Raw genomic sequence first — 15,839 nt, 5'->3', positions numbered from 1 at the left:
GGGGTTACGTTTAGAGAATGCAACGCAACACAGGCAGCCCAGGTAACAACAGAAGTCTATGCATGAATTATATATATGTATAGATATATAGCACTTGGCAAAAAACAGTTGTTATTGGTCATTATTTCATATAAACCAAACTCGTTAAACCAACGAAAGGAAAAGAAAGAAAGATTGAATGTTAAGATACAGATACAAATTTTCACATGCGAGCAAGCGCAGATACCAACTCATGTGAAATAAACATATAAACATACCAAACATCTGCATCAGATGGACTCATGGCATTGGAGATGTCTTGGCAGCAAGATGCGTCATTGCCCGCCGGTGATACAGAGCTCGTAGTTTCTTGTATTTCTGGAGAAAAGCCACAGGCTCAATCTCCCTATCAAGGAACTGGCTGTGAAGGTCGTCAGACTCCTTATCTGTCTTCCTCATTTCCTCTGCAAAACAACATCATGGAACGAATAAGATTTTAGAACAACACATGGTAAAGCTGGTAGTAATTTTCCTCAATATTACAGCAAATGTTCACCAAATCCATTAAAGTTACTATTCTATTTGACTAGTGAATGTAACAGATAAACAAAGGGAAGGTGAGGAAGAAAATAATCCCAAGTGACGATACTTTGCACATATAATCTATGGGATAAAGATATCTGTTACTACCAAGTACCAACAGTATACTATCATGGATTTGAGAACTATATTGGTCGCTTACGTTTCACAGTATAGAGTACAAAATTGTCAAAGCAATATTGAGCACATTAACATATTCTAGAGTGTTCTGATTTCATCATAATCTCTATGGCCATTTCGTGGAAATATGAAGGAATAAAACGCTATTTTTATGTGTATGAAGATGAAACAGAGTTGGACACAATCAGATCCTTAAAACATAAAACAGAAAACATATTTCTGATACGTGTGACCTCCAACAAACTATAAGGGACCATACCAAATTCATTGTCCAACAAAGATCATAGTAGTAACGAGGATGTGTTTCTTTCTATTAGGTGAAAAAAGAATATATGGCGTCCTACTAATTACCTTCCAATCTGTGCATAAGAGACACTGAAGAGTAGCACTTCAGTAGATCATCATTTTTCTTCTCCAAGTCATTTTGTCTTTCCATGGCTGCAGCAAGCTCAGTCGTCCTGATGATTCTGCACTACACCAAGATGAACAATAATTATCAGAAAAGGTTTCAACAATATCTTTTTTCGAACATTAAAAGCCATTAAATAACTCTGTGATAATAAACGGATCAAACTCACTTGATTCCTCAGCTCCACCATCTGTGGCTCTTTATCCATATTCGATCCTGAAAGAACCAATATATAGAGAACATTAAAAGGTATTTAACAACTTTTAACAAGACCTGTATCAAAAACATCTTATTGACTTACGGGCAAGCTCGAGCATTTCTTTCTGTAATTCATCTCTTACCTAGTCATAAGAAATTAAACAGGTCAGATACCTAAAAGCAACATCAAGTACTTCAAAGTCATAGAAGGGTTCACCTAAGAAACAGGCATGATAAGGTGATGTGTGTGTTACATTGGATGTGTAGACATGCAAGAAAAAATTGGTTTGAGGAATAAGATAATTGGGAAGAGTAGGGGTTACATCTATTGAGAGCAAGATAATTGCCTGAGGTGGTTTAGACATATATCAGAGGATGAGGAATGAAATAACTGGGAAGAGAGTAGGTGGTTTAGACATATATCAGAGGATGAGGAATAAAATAACTGGGAAGAGAGTAGGGGTTGCATTTACTGAGAGCAAGATATTCGCCTGCGGTGGTTTAGACATATCAAACGGAGACCACATTATGCTGAAGAGTGGCAAGTGATGGGATTGTAAGGGGTAGGGGAAGACCTAAGAAAACTTGGACAACGTCAAGTGAGAGTGATACGAGTCTACTTGGGATTCAAGAAAATATGGCGTTGGATAAGGCAAAGTGGAGGGAAAGAATTTATGCCAATGACATGAATTGACTTTTTATCTAGCTTAATTCCTTTTACTTTACTCCTTGGGTTTTACAAACCCCCCCCCCCCCCCCCTTAAAACATTTTATTTATTCTCCTTTTACGGTGCTCTCAAGGCTAATCATTTGTTTTCTCTTTACATCTTCCACAGAACGTTCTCAATTTTATTTTATATCTATCTCCATATTTTGGTTTTCTCTTTATACCTCATTCAGTTTTTGGTTCCTTATGTTTTTCCTGTCTTACTTGTCTCAGTTTCACTTTCACTGTCTCATATTTCTTTGCTTAAGCTCTTCTGTCTTCGCTTTTATTGTATCATTTATCACAGAAATGAATTATTACGATAACAAACAAAAAACAGTTAAGAAATGGGAAAGATATCTGGAAACTGTAACCTGGGTCTCAAATGTCGAAAACAACTTTAGTGCTAGACGTAGAAGTTCCTATTGAGTATATCTCTTAGTAGCAAGAGAATGCTTTCTGGAGTTGAAAATTTTGACAGGATAACAATGGGAATCATCATATTATGTAAACATGAGCAACTCGGTCAAGGAGACAAGACAACTCACTATTATTCAAAACACAACTTCCACACTGAAGCAATGCTTTGCAATAATTAACAGAGTAAATTGCCACAGCAAACAGTCGATTCATGATCCATGGCCTTTTCAATCCGAGCTGTATAACTAGTCTGATGTGCTTATGATGCAATTGAACATATTACCCTTTTAAATGATATGCAGAAATTTTTATTTTATTTGCAAAGGCAGCGAGCAGTAATCAAAATATATCTAAAATAGGGCCTCGTGAACAAAAGTCTAACAATTTAAGTTTATTAGGTTTCAAAGGCAAACATAACACAGAGAACATGGAGCACAAAAGAGATGCACCCTGAACTAAGCATATGAGGAAGTTGACTATGAAGACATCATTATATCCAGATTTAATCACTAAAAATCAACAAAGTAAACAAACACATGACAGTGGAAAAAAAAGCATCCTGGATCACTCACATTGTTTTGAGCCTTGACTTGGTCAAGAGCAAGTAAAAATTGGTTGTACGACTCTTTGTCAGTCAAAAGTTTCCGTAGCTCATCAACACTAGAATGCAAGAAAGAAAAGTAAATATACATCAGCTGCAAGCAAAGATGGAAGTCAACTAATGAGTAACGAGATCAGGTCACAATCATAAAATCCGATCTTAACTTAGAAGAACTACTTGTTCTTACTAGTTGTTAGCTCTCAATTATAAAGATGGGGAATTGATAGTGCCCTAGCCCTTGAAATCCCTTTGAGAAAGTGCAAAACAGATATCACAAACCTCCCAAGACCCCTTAGGATATAATCCATTACTATTCTTCAATAAGCTTCCTCCTCCCACGTCTTTATTTTGGCATAATAATCAACTACTGACATGGAAGAACTAATTCCAAGGACTCAAAAAATTTGAAAAAGCTGCTTGAGAAGGCTTGCCATGAGTGAAACTGCCCTTCTTGAGCCATTGGATCTATGTCCAATGGATCAACCCTACTAAGAAAAAATATTTTGTTTTGGTTCAACCTGCAGTCCCATATAAAATAACAGACGGTATCAATTTAACAACACTTTTCCCTCAGGATTTATTGCAGCAAAGGAATAACATGCAACTTCGAGTTTTCAATTATATCCTTTACGGAAACGGCAAAGCCACTTGAGGAGATCCATCAGTCATTGATCAATGATCATACTCTCCTGTTGCACTCCCCCAGCTATCAATATGCCTCAACTAGCAGGTATATGGTGTGCTGTATAGCAGCTTAGCCATGGAAGGTCTTCTTCTCCATAGAAGGTCAATGGGCACTAAATATTAAGATATAAAACCTAAAATGCAGGTCAGAAGCTGGATTTTATAGTAGCATTGTACATAGCTAGCAGAAAACAATGGCCGAAATCAGAAATCAAGGGGACACTTGGCTGTTCCAAACCAACTCCTCCAAATATGAAAACGAAGAAGACCAATAGCAAACATCAGCTAGGATAGAGAAAAGGAATATGTTATACAATATTGGAGACAAAGCAATGATCTTGAACAGGATAGTGAGATAGTAATATATTCATATTCCTCCCAATTCAAAGAAGTGTATTCAAATCTAGTGTATCTCAAAAACCTTCACTTATGTATTCAAGAAATCGTAAAGATTCTTATTAAAACAAACCTCATCCAGTCACATACATAGTTTCTGCTTATTTTATGGAATAAAGATTAGTACTCGTTTGCAGTACATAAAGTAGGATACACTAATGAAACTCCCCAGCTACTACAATTAAGCACCAACCACAATTCCACAAAATCAGTAAGCCAGTAACATATGAATGGGTTAGGGCCTAGGGGAAAAAAGACCTTCAAAGAAACAAACACAACACATGGGAGAAGGGGGGAATCATATCATGGAAGACACTGTAGCCATTTGTATTGTCAACCTTCCAGGTTCTAGGGCCCTACACAGAGCAAAAGTGCAACAATTGAAGCAGGCCGGTTCTAACAGAAAAGACTTTGTTAGTTGACAGCATGCCTTAGAGAAACCAAAAGTATGGATTGTAAAGCAACTATTAAGCCTCTTCACCTACATCTGCCAGACCCGAGATAGGGTAAGCCACAAGCAATTTCCAGCAGACTCAGAACAAAAACTCTTCAATTATTACCTGGGGCTTTAGAAACATGAAACTTTTACATTACTCTTACTCAGCTCCTAGAGTCTAGGTGTCACTTCTAGAAGAAATTTTTTGTATGATTTTAGTCCAAACTAAAGCACCAAGTGTCAAGACACATATCTGAATATCGAGTACCAGATATAGGCACTAGTAAAATGATGAGCCCGAATAACTAAGTCATTCAAAATATAGTGATGGGAGAATATCAGTGTAATATTTAGTTGCAGCAAACCCTCAACAAACTAGACACATCAAAGAATCAGATGGTAAGAGCAAGACAAAAGTTGAGGGGCATCAAAGTTCAGATTAATATAATAAAGGTTAAACTCCTAAAAACTTCCTTATGATTAGCCTTCACCGAAACAAAAAGCCCACAACTTATCATCATCCAGTGGATATTCAGACATCCAGACTATACTGAAGTCCCCATGACCTATCATTTCGGATAGATATGAAAGTCTATTCAGAAGTTCTAGATTTCTTTATTCTCTAGAGCAGGGATGAGTTTTCTACCCAGTCCCTGTAAATTTTGGTGGATATTTACACTAAGGTGGGTAGATAGAACTATTTTTCAGCGATATACTTCAGGTATACAGTATACTAGAACAGCCAAAACTTCACCTACAATAGTTCTGGATTTCCAATATATTTCTGTAATGGAAACGACAGTTTAATGCACAGTTTCTGTTTTCCAATTTACAAAACAGCAAAAAAGGGAGCATCAGCAGAATCATTAGTCCACAACCACATTATTCAAATGCTTCAATAAAATTCAAAGCCTCAAGATCCAATGAAGGTAGTATACAATTAGTTAGGTGAAAAACAATAAAAGATCTAAGAGGAAAGCCATGTACAACTCACAAAACATTACCCAAGGAAGTCTTTCTCCAGGAATCCAGGAAACATAGATTCAAAATGGCTCACCATGTCATAGCTTTTGGGCATTATGAATGATTGAATTCACCACAAATGTCTACCTAATTCAGGATTCATGTCATACAGCATGCCAAGCCAAAAGCAAACTTCACTTAAGCAATAAGTAAAGAAATATTCTGATACAGGTAATCTTCACATAATATTGTGACACAGAGAAGTGGAAGAGTGCAATCCCCAAGTACATTCGTCAACTTTCTGTACTACAGTTCATAAATACAGGATACAGACAGTTGTGAAGGGAACATTAAATGAAATATTCAATCTCCATCTACTTGCAAGTCATTTTCAGCATTCGAAAAAAAAAAGGAAATAATACTCGCTCTGTTTTTGCCCAATAACCCAATTTTCCATTTTGGATTGTCCCGAAGAGATTGCACTTTCTTTTTAAGTTAATTTGGCACACACAATCCTTCTCTACTTTTCTCCTACCCCACATGCAAAAAGACAAATTTACCTAACAAATCAATACAACTCTTAAGCAAGCAAAAGAAGGGAGATTAGGCAAACATAAACAATAATGATCATGGGGGGTTTATGCCTTTGTATCAGATAACTCAATTTCAAAATATACCAACAAGGCCAAAAAGATTAGGGAAAAAGGGTCCAACTACAGTTCATATCCCCAAGTTTCCAATTCTACCATCTGTTGGTGGTTTCCCATTAGAGAAAGTAGCAGGTCTACAATAATTTAAGCCTACTGCCTATTATAGTCATTCCAAAATATGTGTTCCCACGAAAACATTTGTTGATCTCATGTGTGTTATTATGTACAAATACACATATATAGGGGGTTTAACATGTGACTAGGGGTATGCTTGGATTGTGAAATTGCATTAAGGGGGAATGGAGATAAACTGAAAAAACGAATATACATAGAGGTGGCAATAGAAGCAATGATGTAGATAATACAAAGAATGAGAGATGGAACGGAGTAACTATTGCCCTCATATTGGGGGCAATGCATTACCCTCAGAGAGTGTGGTAACTATTACCCCAAAATGACAGAAATAATTTCCCCCTCCTTGGACTTTTAATATTTAATCTCACCTATCACAACTTCCATCTACCTTTTCCCTGTATTTTTTTTTCTATTACCCCTTTAATGCATCGTCCCCAATCCAAGCATCCCCTAAATCTTAGCATATTAGTAAACTGAAAATTAGAAAAGTAAAATCTAAGGGTTGCATTATAATATTAGATTGTTTTCTTATTCACCGTCTACTATAAGCTATAATGCCTTCATGTAAGCTAATTTACCCAGACTTAAACACTAGGTTAGCAGAACCACTTGGCTAGATGGAACTACCAAACTCCAAACAAAATATTGCCAATTTAGTTTTTGGCCAATCACGCCCGCGTACTTAATACAGCCAAAAAGTATTAAATAAGAAAATCGAGAGACAGGGATGATTACCTCTTGTCCTTCAATGATGAAATTATTCCAGCAGCTTCAGCAGGTGAGACATGTGAAGGGGACTGTGGCCTTTCAAATGGCCTCTGCGGATTATAGCTGTTAGAAGCATTGCTACCAGCACTTGATGGTCGAGAATAACTTGGGGAATTGTTTACAAAGGGAGGGTACCATGATTGTGGAGGAGCCTCCTGTGGACGAGATTGTGATTCTTGGTCATGAGATCCCCTGTCAGCAATTAAGATAAGGACGACAATCAGATATTGTGCATGAAAAAGTGGATGAGAAAAACCAACTATTCCTCCAGCTTAGACTATCATAAATCAACTGTGTATGACATTAAAAGTCACAACATGATTATAGATACTATATTTTTAAACAAGTTGCCTTTCACAAAACTCCGCCACATGGAGCCTCCATCTTGGCAATGACGTGTTGCTGATATGACTTCGCAATGACATGTTGCTTATACAACTTGGCAATGTCTTTGACATTTTGAAATTTTAATCATTGTTCAAAAAGATAACAATCACTCCTCACACCCTAGACCTCCAAGTTCTTATAAAGTGTTTTAACCATAGTTACCTGGACTCGGCTAGGAGTGTCGGATATGGGTACGGATCCGAGTGTCGGGTACGGCAATTCCAAAAAATCAGGACACGGGGACTCCGTCCGAAATTTGGACACGGGTACGGGTACGCGAAAATAATATTTTATAATATAAAATTTAATAATTAATTAGCTAATTTATATTTTATAATTGTCTATTTAATATAATATATTAATAAAATTAAGGTATTGTTGAGAAGAAAAAAAATATTTTAATAAAAGAAAGTAGAACAGAAGAAGGAAAGGAGAGAAAGAAAATAAAAAAGAAAAAAAGAAAAAAGAAAAGAGAAAAGAAAAGGACAAGTCACGCACTCACGTGCACTTTGTGACAAAAAGAAAAAGAAAAAGAAAAAGAAAAGATGAAGAGACAGAACAACTAAACAAGATCGAAGAGAGAGAAGAAGAGAAGAGAGAAGGAAATGAAGTGAAGACTGAAGAGACAAAACACTTACCGGCGAGTTCGAAGTTTCGCCGGCGAGTTTGAAGCTCCGGTCGGCGAGTCAAGGTGAGTTATCGGCTTTTCCTCTTCTTCTTTTCTTCTCTTCTCATCTTCGAATTCTAGGGTTTGAGAATCTAGGGTTTAGAGCCGCCGTGTCCGAGTGAACTTTGCCGGATCCGACACGTATTTCGTACTAGTGTCGGTGTCTTGTCGTACCGACACCGGTATATGGCAAAATTTGCCGAGTCCGGGTAACAGAGGTTTTAACCACTAAGTCCAAAGTTGTTAAAATCGAGATTCTAGATTGAGTCGGAAACGACCTTTAGAATCGAATCGTAAAATCTTAAGATTCTACAAACACGTACAATCAAGATGTTACACTCAATCTTCATCTAATATGCTAAAATTATAAGTTCAAAAACATAAAAAATTTGGGGGGGGGGGGGGGGGAATAGTTTACCCACTATATTGGCAATAACTAACAACATATATCTATTACTTGCTTCGTTAGCACAATTTAAATTTGTGAGGTTTTCGCTAGTCAAAAAAATCGTCTAGAATCGTGAATCGAATCGTGTACCATATTTGAATCGTAAAATCGTAAGATTTTAAGATTTGAATCGCAATTTTAATAACTTTGACCAAGTCAATTGGTGAAATGATGTCATGTAATGTATCAGCATCATTAAGTACGGTACAAAATATAATGGAAAAAGCAGGGTAAAGAAACAATCTTGACATTGTTGCCCCTAAAATTAACCCTCTACCTAATTGTAAACCTCAAATTTCCACTACTAGAATCGCCTATGTGATATTGCCTAACCTCTATTGTTTCATCTTTCTTCCGTATTGAGAGATCGAAAGAGATAAATAGAGGGACTCGTGTAATCAAAGCCTGTATTATTTTCAAATCTTACTTAATTTCGCTTCTTGACAGACTAGATTTCATGCATTGCTCTGAGACCAAAAACTATTTCATAGGTAAAATGCGGAAAGGTTGCCCGGTCTAGGTCAAAAGGTAGCCTCGATGGCAATTAAAAGTCATCCAAGGATCATGCACCAAAAACTGATAGTGATAACACTTGGAGATTCATTAGATTTAAGTCATTCAGAGAGATGAGCTAGGAATGGAAAATAAGATGTCCTTCCCTATCCCACCCATCCTCAACCGTAGACTCCCAATCTGAAATACTCCTTAGTTTTCTGTTACCAGAAAACGAGAAGAAACGTTAAGCAGGACAACACCCAAAAGCTTTTCTCCCTTGTAACAAAAACTAACAACTAGCAAATATAATAAGCCATGAGGCGAGGAAATCCACTTAACTGCCGTGGTAGCAAAAAGCCAATTTCATAAGAGCTTCAGCACTTCATAATGCAATACAAAAATTGGTTTCCTGTCTCATAGCTCTAATAAGCGCAAGACACATACATCCAGAAAAAATCACTTTTGCGGTCATTGTATGTGCATCTTATGCCTTCATAAACATGATACCCATACAAAATAAAAAAAACCATTCATGTTTCTTGAGTTGGGACCTACAACTTCCAAATACAAGTGATGAAATGGATTACGGAGACAGATTTCGTTCAGAATATTTTATAAACATATATATAGAAGAAATGCTCCTTCTAGTTCAGGCAACAATCCGATAAGAGCAATGAGGCAGAAGGAAGGATCTTTTTTTCTACAAGAAAAAAAAAAGGAGCAGGATTGACCTATTGACATCACACAAACCAAAACGAGTAAACAAAAAGGTAAACTTCTTGAGCATCCTATCTACAGATATAAAAAAATGCATATACCACAAACCCTAGCATACTTCTCTATGGCAAAATCCACCATATATTCAATGCCCTCGACAACTTTTTCCCTTTTTCATAGCAATATCACGTCAGAAGAGGACCGTGAATCCTCATAACACTCACGAAAAAGCATTGTGCAGAGTGCACAACACAATATATATAACCAAAGAGAAGCAAGAAATAAGTCTGAATATTCACAAACAAAGACCTATGCCGAAAGATGGTCTTCTACTTCCCACAGCAAGAACGAAAGACAACTCGAGATTTTCAAAGGTTCCTCTGTCCTTTACGAAGTTCTCAAATCCACCAACTTATTCTAACCCCTACTTGACTCCTCTCAGACCTTGTACATCATAATTAACCCCTACTTCATTGTCTTCATTCCGATTGCCAACAATATAAACTTAACTAATAGCGATATTCACAATTCGACAATAGTATCGACCCTTTGTGGTTAACAGCTAGCTTAATTGTTAAAATCTTGTAGGGCGGTACCCTCGTATTGAACCTATCCCATCTACATCACTGACCTCTTTTTGGTACTCTAAACACCACAAAAAACAGTATTACGGTTTCCAAACACACTGTAATCTAATTCAGAAACATCAATTATCCTACTAATACCAAAATTCTATCTACTTCTGAATTCATTAAAAACTTTATTTCTTGAAAATTTTGCTATGATTAATAAGCTCCAACTATGATCTCATACATATATACAGTAGAAAGTAGAATCAATTAATCAATTCGAAGAATACACAAAATCAAAAATGATAAAAATTGAAAAATTCATTAAAACGAATTGGATTAATCGACAAATTAGCTAAGAAATGGATTATAAAGTAGGCACGTACCAGAATTTGAACATCGAGTGATGAAGCAAGCGATTGAAATCAAGGTTTTGGCGAAGCAAAAAGTTAAAAACTGGAAAGAAATTAGTATAATGGAAACTCAGAAAAGTAAAAGAATGATGAGAGAGAAAGAGAAAGACGACGGAAATCGTCTACTCTTTCCTTTCTCCACTAGAGGAGTTGCCTAGAATTGAGATGGATTCCACTCTAGATATGGTTAAAAAAAAATTCGAGCTTTTCCAGCCAAAAAGAGAATCAATTATTTTACTTTTTTTTTGAAATATTATTAAGGATTTACTTATCTTCTACCCTTGTTAATTAACAGGTACCTCCGAACCTTTATGGTAAATTACCTATTTTTTCATGAGTCTGTTTTTTGGAAAGACGGTCTCACGTTAACATGAGACCACGGATGTCATGCTAACATCACGCACATGCATCAAACCAACCGTTGAATTAGTTAAGCGCTAGCACCTATTAATTATGCTAGCCTTAAATTGCTTTTGGATGAATTAGTTAAACGCTGAAATATATTAGTTAAGCGCTGGAGTATATTAGTTAAGCGCTAAAGTATATTAGTTAAGCGCTAAAGTATATTAGTTAAGCGCTTAAATATATTAGTTATATCATATATTTCAGATTATAATACATTTTATTAACTCTAACTTCAGTATCACACATAAACATTATTATCTCTTTCTTCTCTAATCCATCGAGGTGTCCAAAAACCTGTTTTGCTCCTCCATTCTCTACATACAACTTGTATTGGATGTTTAATTTGGATGTAAGTAAAATATTTAAACACGAGTTTGCAATGACAATGTCCACAAACACTTTGTTTTTTCACCTGATAAGATGTTTATCATGTTTGAAGTGAAAGAAGAGTTTGACACATATTCATCACAAAGGGTAATATATACAGCCCATTGTTAGATGATAACTTGCACTTGCAAAAACTTTGAAGAAACAGATCGGATTCCTTTTGGTACCGAAAGCTTAACTTTTGCAATTGAAAGTTTAACCTTTTATTTGAAAAATATAACTAATACCTAAATGTTATTAGTTAGTAATTTATTCGTAATAGTTAAATAATATGCAGTAATAGTTATGCTGCTAGGATTGTTGTATTTTCATGCCTTGAGAATCATGCACATGCGTTCAATCACAAAAATATTACATAAGTATATGTGGAAAAGGTGGATTAGATATGTAAAGAGGAAAGTGTTGAAAAGAGAAATGAATAGATAAACCAATGTAACCCCATGACGATATGCAACCGCGAGAATTAGTTCTACAATCTCATTCTCAAAAGTCAATATAATGAAGATGCAAGAAAGGCACTCCAAGAAGTCTACGAAAATATTACTGCAATTATAAACAAAGTCTTAACTACAAAACCAATCGTAGAAGAACGATGTTCATCAAATACAACTACATTGGTTATTTTATACCCATATGGTTCAAAAACAAAGAGACGAAGTGCAAGAACATTTTGAGAAGACTAAAAATATAAATTCCAAGAACCAAACTGAAATTGGTACAATAATTACTCCAAACGCTAGGTTTTTTAAGTTATTTCAGGTTGTCTTTTGTATTTGACATTTTAGATTTGTAAAAAGTTGTTTCTTCGTTCATATTAGAAACCAAAATACTGCTCAATTAATCTTAACTAATTATAGAACAACACTAACTAATGTATTGAATATGTTAACTAAAAAACAATGGAAGTCTACATAAAGATTACTAGCTCTAAACTATTGTGCTAAAATACTTAACTAATTCGCCAAAAATATTAACTAATTCGCCAAATATTATCGTGAGAAATTGTGAGACGCGTCCATGTTCTAAAAATATATATGTCTTAGGTTGTCAGGTCTCACGTTAAGACTAATGTGAGACCGCTTAAGACTTTGTGTTTTTTCATTTTCTTTTAAAGTATATGCTCAAACCCATTGTTGTAGTAGAAAAATAACGGATAAAGTATTTGTCATTATACTCTTATTTCTAGATTTTTTATTGCGATATATAAATTTTATACTTTTTAATATTGTACTAATATTGTAGCTAAGTCTATTATTAAATAGTATCCTAATAATTGGTATGACTACCATAATTAGCACAATTTTAACATGACGAACACTCCAATGATACTTGAAGAAAGTATAGGATACTTATTCAATATATGCAAGATAGAAAAATTATAGAAAATATAAGTGTCAGTCACAACTTCAACTTTTAATGGCACATAAATACTAACCCATATAGAATGGAAGATGGGATAGTGAAAAAAAGAAGATCATAATGACGGTATCATAAATATAATTAATTAAATATAAAACTAACCTCTACGAATAATCGAAAATATTGTTTAAGAGAAAAATATACCTCTTCATCCATCATGACTATATCAAGACTTATCAAACTTTCTCCTTTTTTATGATTCATGACCTCAAATAGTCTAGAAATGCGAACCTTCATTTTTCAATTAGTTTAGTAGAATCAAGTTCATGGAGAAAAGAATAAGATATGGTATATAAATATATGTGAAAAATAAACATGAATAACTATGTATACAATAAATATTCTATGAATAAACTAATTAGTAAATTGCATAATACCTTTCCAATGTCGTTGACAAACTATTATTTGATTCATGTAATGCCACCATGGTATGTCATAGGTTCAAAATTATAAATATGTATTTTTATCTTTATATAACACAATTTTTAAAAGTATGATTTTCCAAGATATAATTAATATTGTCCCACATATAATACGCTATTTTTATAGTTATTTTTACATGTAATTAAAATAAAGAATAAATAATACATTATTTTTCATCCAAATAAATAATTTTTCATAAGTTGTAAAACTATATTGTATATGAAACTTATTTCGAGCACTTTTCAATGGTTAAAAAAACTATAATATTGCGAATTTGTAACAAAAGTTGTATTCAATTTACATAGTATAATAATTTAGGTTGTTCATCTAAAATCAGAAAGTAATGTTCACTTATCCAAAACACCTTATTTGTATTTAGGGTCTGTTCTCCCCGGCTTATTTTCAGTTTAGTTCAATTCAATTCAGTTCAATTCAATTCAGTTCAGTTCAATTTAAGTCAGTTCAGTTCAGTTCAATTCAGTTCAGTTCAGTTCAGTTCAGCTTTGGACAATACTTTTAGTCTCACATATCACTATTCATTTTAGTTCATTTCAATTCAATTCAGTTCATTTCAGTTCAAATCAGTTCGGTCAGTTCAGTTCAATTCAATTCAGTTCAGTTCAGTTGTTTTAATTTATGCACAAGAGAACATGTCCTTATATCTATCGTGAGCACTATTTTTTTTAAAAAAAATTAATAATTAAAAACAATAACATGATTAGATGGAGCTTTCGATAATATTCTAAGTTTGTTTTTTAAAATCAAACTCTAATTTTTTCATCATCAAAAATTCTAATATATATGTAACTTTATCGATATAGATTTTAGCTTTTGTTGTAACAATAAATTTTACTTAATAAATTTTGTTGCAATACTAGATTGTTTTGGTTCAGTGGAGCAATTAAGGCTGAGATATTGAAAATTAGTATGTCTAATTATGTAAATTGGACCTATTATAAAATGATATAATAACATGTTGTACACTATAGACTATACTTATAGCTTAATTATTATTATATTTATCAGAAAAAAAGACTAAAAAATATCTTACCATTCATCTAATTAAATATATTTTCATGAGCTATAAAACTATACTGTAGATGGTTCTCATCTTGAAGCATATTTCAAGCACTTTCCAATTGTAAAAGATGATAATGTTTGAATTAGGTAGCAAAAATTATATTCTATTTACATAATATAATAATTTAGGTTGTTTATTCAAAACTAAACGTAAATTTATCCCTATTCAAAACTCCTTTTATATATTTAAATATGTGTAGAACTCTATTTTTTATTATATTTAAAATAAAAACTAATGACATGATAATCCTACGTGGTACTCTCTATTCATAAGTTGTAGAACTATATTATATATAGATCTTATTTCAGAGCATATTTCGAGCACTATCCAATGGTAAAAAAATTATAATATTCCGAATTACGTAGCAAAAGTTATACACAAATTATATAATATAATAATTTACGTTGTTCATTCAACACGAAATTCTATCTCGCTTATCCGAAGCCTTATATGTATTTAAATCTATGTAGAACTCTATTTTTGCAAAAAAAATAAAAAAAAATAATTGATGACATGGTAATGCTACGTGGCGTGCTCTATTCATAATTTGTAGAACTATATTGTATATGGATCATATTTCGAAGCATATTTCGAGCACTATCCAATGGTACAAAAATTATAATATTCCGAATTATGTAGCAAAAGTTATATACAAATTACATAATATAATATTTTAAGTTGTTCATTCAACACGAAACTCTAATTTTCGCTTATCCAAAACTCCTTATATGTATTTAAATCTATGAAGAACTCTATTTTTGTAAAAAAAAAATAATAAAAAATTGATGACATGTCAGTCCTATGTGGCGCGCTCTATGCTCTCGAAAAGTTCCTCCTTTATATATATATATACATAATATATTATATATATATATATATATATATATATATATATATATATATATATATATATATATATATATATATATATATATAGATTTAGGCTCATGTGAGAATACCATAGTTATGTGAGAATACTTAATTATGTGAGAATAGATCTCTACCCTTAGATCACTCTCATCTAACAGTTGACATTTCATTAAACAAAAGAAAACAAGATCACTCCCATCTACTGTAGCTCATTAATCCCGAAAAAAAACCCACCGAATCCCAAAATTTCATGCAACTTCTTCGACATTCCCAATTGAAGCTCGCGATTTTCATCCATGATTGAAGCTTCAACAACATCCAAAACCAGCAATTTAACCCCAATTAAAGCTCGAACAAGATTGCATGTTCTCCATTGCAGATCCAAAAATATTTAAAGTGGTAATTTTTTGGAATTTTGAAGCTTAATTTTTTAGTAATTTGTCGAATTTGAGGGTTTCGTAACGTGATTTTAGGATTTTTTAAGCTTAATTTC

General features: G+C 33.7%; 1 protein-coding gene across 1 annotated transcript; it reads right to left on the bottom strand.

Annotated features, from left to right (window-relative positions):
- Positions 1 to 59: 59 nt before the first annotated feature.
- On the bottom strand, positions 60 to 10,941 carry LOC104898592 (vacuolar protein-sorting-associated protein 37 homolog 1). Its single transcript, XM_010685688.4, has 7 exons — positions 10,735 to 10,941; positions 7,033 to 7,257; positions 3,005 to 3,092; positions 1,410 to 1,449; positions 1,278 to 1,324; positions 1,051 to 1,171; positions 60 to 443 (listed from the first exon to the last, which is right to left on the bottom strand). The coding sequence occupies exons 1-7, from the start codon at positions 10,746 to 10,748 to the stop codon at positions 280 to 282; spliced, it is 699 nt and encodes a 232-aa protein (XP_010683990.2). The 5' UTR covers positions 10,749 to 10,941; the 3' UTR covers positions 60 to 279.
- Between the last annotated feature and the right edge of the window lie 4,898 nt (positions 10,942 to 15,839).

Source organism: Beta vulgaris, chromosome 7 (genome assembly GCF_026745355.1).
Source record: "Beta vulgaris subsp. vulgaris cultivar EL10 chromosome 7, EL10.2, whole genome shotgun sequence".
Taxonomy (NCBI): domain Eukaryota; kingdom Viridiplantae; phylum Streptophyta; class Magnoliopsida; order Caryophyllales; family Amaranthaceae; genus Beta; species Beta vulgaris.
This window is presented reverse-complemented; position numbering and strand designations above follow the sequence as displayed.